General features: G+C 36.2%; 1 protein-coding gene across 1 annotated transcript in view; it reads right to left on the bottom strand.

The window, feature by feature from the left end:
- Nucleotides 1-1,733: 1,733 nt before the first annotated feature.
- Nucleotides 1,734-5,108, bottom strand: part of LOC107707671 (polypeptide N-acetylgalactosaminyltransferase 16-like) — a 42,827-nt gene continuing 39,452 nt past the window's right edge. The window contains exon 15 of the mRNA XM_016511753.1: nucleotides 1,734-2,984. Coding sequence (XP_016367239.1) covers nucleotides 2,841-2,984 — 144 coding nt within the window. The 3' untranslated portion in view covers nucleotides 1,734-2,840. The remainder of the gene's footprint in view (nucleotides 2,985-5,108) is intronic.

Below are 5,108 nucleotides of genomic sequence, written 5' to 3'. Positions count from 1 at the left end.
GTGACTGAGCTCAGTCGCTGCCTTCAGTCGTTTATGAAATGAGGAGCTATAAGGAGCACAATGCTAATGTGTCTGTCACATCGGACACATACAGTACTGTATGTCCAAGTATGCGATAGTGAGCTGCTGGCGAGACACATTTGATCCATAGGTCACAATGCCCTTAGTGTTGACCTTTAAATATCAGACCATCAACATGTTGACAGACTGTAGGGACACTGTTTACTGACTGGAATATAAGTCACAGGCAAGAAGCATAAGTTCATGAATACAAACAGAGAAATATTCTTTCTGATAGTGATGTTATTACAGGTGCATCTCAATAAATTAGAATGTCGTGGAAAAGTTCATTTATTTCAGTAATTCAACTCAAATTGTGAAACTCTTGTATTAAATAAATTCAATGCACACAGACTGAAGTAGTTTAAGTCTAAATCATCACAATTAAAAGAACCAAAGACTTAAACTACTTCAGTCTGTGTGCATTGAATTTATTTAATACACGAGTTTCACAATTTGAGTTGAATTACTGAAATAAATGAACTTTTCCACGACATTCTAATTTATTGAGATGCACCTGTATGTTATTGGTAGGCTAGGGCTAGGCTATTACATAAAACTATTTCCGTGAACACATTTGTGAATATATTGGCTGATTTTACTTTTAGTCAAAGTGTTTATACAAATATTAAACGTGTGTCTTCCTTTCTGTTTTCAAGGCAGGCTCCTAAAGCGTTTGTTATCTATTCTACAAATGTCTGATCGTGAAATTGGAATCTGTTGATGTAACGCGTATTTTGACGAAGTGTAATGTGTATTTGTGATGAAGGCCTGGCACCTGGTGGCCGCTTAGTGCATTATAGCCTACTAACTTCAATTACGCAGTGTGCAGTTTGAAGTATGTTATATCCTTACAACATATTAGGCCAATACTTCCACTACTGCCTTTTTCACATTAGCACTTGACTTATTAAATACATAATCTGCAGTTTGTCAACATAAATAGAACATTTAGCAAGCCTACCTTTTCACACGAATCTCCTTTACAGTGGCAACTCCTTGTAATTCTACATAATACATGTAAATCAGACATACTTGTCTTGTGTAAAACTTAAAACTGCCGCAAAGATAATTAGTGATCCAGCACGTTGATGCTATTGAAAACACTTGGTTCCGCAAAGTAAAAGGCACACCTTAGCCTTTTTATGTAGATCATTTTCATTGTTATTCATTGAAAAACATGTCTGTTCAATGAATATCGCAGGTTGTGGCAATTGTAAATCAATCTGCATGGGGAAAAATGTCTTACTGGTTAAGAAATGTTTTTTGTTTTATAACAAACACATAATTTTTTTTCTGTTGTATAAAGTGTTGATGCTTTTGATATTAAAATAATTATAGAAATCAAATTTACCTAAATAACTTTGACAAAATATTACATTTTTCTGCCTAGACAGCTTTTTTTTTTTACCACAAATACCATTACACACTCTTCAGTAAAATCACTATTTTATTTTATTTTATTTTATAGATTCTAATTTGCTATATATATCTGTAACACACACACACACAAAAAAAATTAAATCAAAATAGTGCAGAATCATATTTGATAGGCCCGGCGAGGTAGAAGTGGCCTGAACACGATTTCTGCCGAGGGGTCCCGAGTCAATATGCTGTACAGGGGACCCAAAAAACCATAGCGGCACCCCTGTTTGTATGTATAAATTTGTTTAGCCCCATATACTGTATAAATTCATTATACTGAATGACTATTATGCTACATTTCCAAAAATACAACTACATTTGTTACATTTCATTCATACACTGTACTGTATTTTACAAATGTAATGCTTTAAATGTCTATCACTGCATTCTGTTTTCAATCTGCAATTACACTGCAATGACTCTTTGTGACTGTTTTACTGTAGCACACAAAGACAAACTCAAGATTTTTGGGATTGTTGCCTTTTTTGTTTGGTGGTAGTCTTTATTTTTCAAACAACATAACTGCTTCCTAGCACATGTTCAAAATGAAAAATGGTTTTGCTTCAAGTAAATACAAAGTTTGAAAAGGCAAATGAATAAGACAAGAGGAAAAACAGTCTTTGGGCTTGACATGTTCGCAGATGCCGTTTCATTGTGCAGTACCATGCAGAATAATAGTTCATTAAAATCGCTTTACACCTCATTTAATGTGACATCTCGATGCTTTTTTGATTAAACATTAGGTTATTTCATTGTGATGTTAGCCGTGGGTTCAGTGGATCTTTCTGGAGCCGTTTCTGTCCTTCTTATCGTCATCTTCAAGTAAACCAGTGCACTACAGCTGATCTTTGACTGTCGTCTTAGAGCTGACCGTTTCCACCGTATATGCAGACTCATCTCACTTCATCCCAATCTAATACTGAACAAATCACCCGGAAACCACTCAGACCTTCATCTCTCAGTGAGAATGAGGGAATATACAGGTTATGGGTCGGAAAGGTAGTCAAAGGCATTTATATACATATCTGTTTTTTTGGGAGGTTTTTTTTTTAGTCCTTAACACAACATTCAACAAAGCACTCCTGTCACCATGCCGTGTGAGCTCCATGGCCTTGTCCGAAAACGTGTTCAGGCTTCGATTTGGCAGGCGAAATGTCGCTTCTCCCTCTCCAGCTATTCCACGCTAAGGATATGAGGTCAGATGTTTTGGACAGGGTCATGTTCGATTGGTTTGAGAGCAGCACCTTCAACTAAAACAGTGTGCAAATGTTTTCCTCTGGCTCCTACAGCACCTGGAGCTCAGCAACCTGACTAAACTCCTCCCCTTTCCCCGCCTTCCCTGCCAGCTCTCAGAGTCAGGTGACCAGCTGCGGCTCCCAGGATTGGCTGGCCACCTGGGGGCGGCACTGTGCGACGAGCGGCGGGCCTGAAGGAGGCTGGCTATCCAGACACAAGCCGCTGATCATGTGCTGCAGCGCTGGACCTCTGGGCTTCCATTTCTACAGAGGGACGGAGAAAAAAAGTGAGGATGGGTTCATTACATTTATAGTAACACATGCAATTGCTGTAGACAAACATCCCACAGATAAAGCACAGAACAGGGTGGAAGAATTGCTCTTCTTCTTCTTCTTGTTCATGAATTTATCAGCGAAAGAAAACAGAAACCCCTTATAATGGTCGTCTGAGAAGGTCAAACTAAATATTATGTATCTCACTTTACATTTATTTTGTACGTTGTTTGCCATTTTTGCAACCTTGTTATTAGAATTTGAGGCATGTCTGAAAAGAGTTTATAGAGTGAATTTGTTATGTTCAATTAGGGTTATAACCATTAACTAAAACTGAAACAATAAATGCATTTTTCTGTCACAAATGTATAAATTTCTCTCTCAGTATTACTTCTATCACAAAATATAGACGGACACCGTGCTGCGTTGTCACGGGAACATCCCAGCTGAAGATAATAAGGAAATTACGTCGCTCCCTTTGCCAAGTGCATTCAAACGACTACATAATGGCACGCACGTGCCCTGCTCACTCCAAGGGCTCTGCCCTTCAAAGGCATAGGGATGATCACTTCCATTTGGAATTTTCGAATACGTGTACCATTACACCCCTATAATTTATGATGAATACTAAAACGTGATAGGGAAAAAAAAAAAAGAATTTTTGTGACAATGGTCAGAACTCCTGTTATGATGGATATGTTTTGAGGTGCACTATTGTCATAAATTAATCTATTACTGTTCCTACTTAACTGTAACAGTAAAACTTAGGTGCTAGGTGGCGGGACAGTGACAGTTAAGGGTTAAAGAAAAACAAAAACTAACAATGACAAAAACACAACAAAATGACTAAAACTTCAACTAAAATTAAAGCCAAAACAAAATATTAAAATAAATTCTAACTCAAAATATTAACAAAAACTAAAATAGTATATCAGTGATAGTAATATATATATATATATATATATTTCTTAAGTATATAATACATCTACTTTGTGTCATACGTGGATTTTCTATATATGGAGTAATTTGCATAACCTACAATCATCAACTACTACTATCAACAACTATCTCCTTCAAATATCTCCTTCACTTGTAGAACATTTTTACACAAAACTGGAATAAAAATGCAAAATAACTGTTTCTTTCCAAACATTGACAAATGCTGCAAAATATAGAGTGACTGTAAAATGTCAAATTCAAAGAAACATACAGAGAAGCAACATTCTGAACAGAAAGCAACCTTATAATGAAATGAATGTTGTAGCCAAGGGCATGTCTTGTGTGTGTGACTGCGTGTGACTGTCCCTGCGTTCCATTCGGAAGGGCTCATCCGATATATCCCATTTGGAACGCACCGTGAGTGTGACTGCTTTTAGTTTAGAGTGAGGTCAGTGAGTCTGAATTCAGAAGGCTTGATATATACTCTAATATCCTGTGTGTGTGTGTGTGTGTGTGTGTGTGTGTTTGCTGGAAGCGTGGCAGCAGGTTTCATTCAGGAGAGCGATGATCTCAATGCCAAACAGCTCTGTTCCAAACCCTATAGTGAGTCGTTTTCTGAACTAATGCCAACATAGAACAGCAGTTTAACTGAAATGAATGCTTATAACTGACTGTAGACACTCTACATATTCAGCGCTCCTCACTACTGTGAGCCAGCCTTATTTCAGTATCACTGACATACTATTATTGTTGTGTTACTATTTTGAATGATCTGAATTCCTTTTAATTCCAAACGAAATGATTGCATCTCATTACATTAGCTTTGTACAGGTATGTTAACCTTGAATGCTCAAAAATATTTGATAAAACATATGCAAACATGAAAATAATGTGGCGTGTTGCAGTTACAATGGACATTATGCATGTATCAATGAATTTATTTTTATATTTTCTGTTTTAATTACAATTTTTAGTTGAAGTTTTTGTGAGTGTGTGTGTGTGTGTTTGTCATTTTCATTAGTTTTTTATTATTTTCTTATTTGTATTTTTTTAAGTTTCAGTTTTGGTTATTTCAGAATATCAAGTTAAACCAATTGAAAATGTTGCCTTGTCAACTATCTGAAATAAAAGAAGATTAAAGTTTTTTTTTTTTTCAGTTAATGTTTGTCAATGAAT

The sequence above is a fragment of the Sinocyclocheilus rhinocerous genome, unplaced genomic scaffold (assembly GCF_001515625.1).
Source record: "Sinocyclocheilus rhinocerous isolate Xijiao unplaced genomic scaffold, SAMN03320098_v1.1 scaffold955, whole genome shotgun sequence".
Classification (NCBI taxonomy): domain Eukaryota; kingdom Metazoa; phylum Chordata; class Actinopteri; order Cypriniformes; family Cyprinidae; genus Sinocyclocheilus; species Sinocyclocheilus rhinocerous.
Note: the sequence above shows the minus strand (reverse complement) of the source record. Positions and strands in the feature narration are given on the sequence as shown.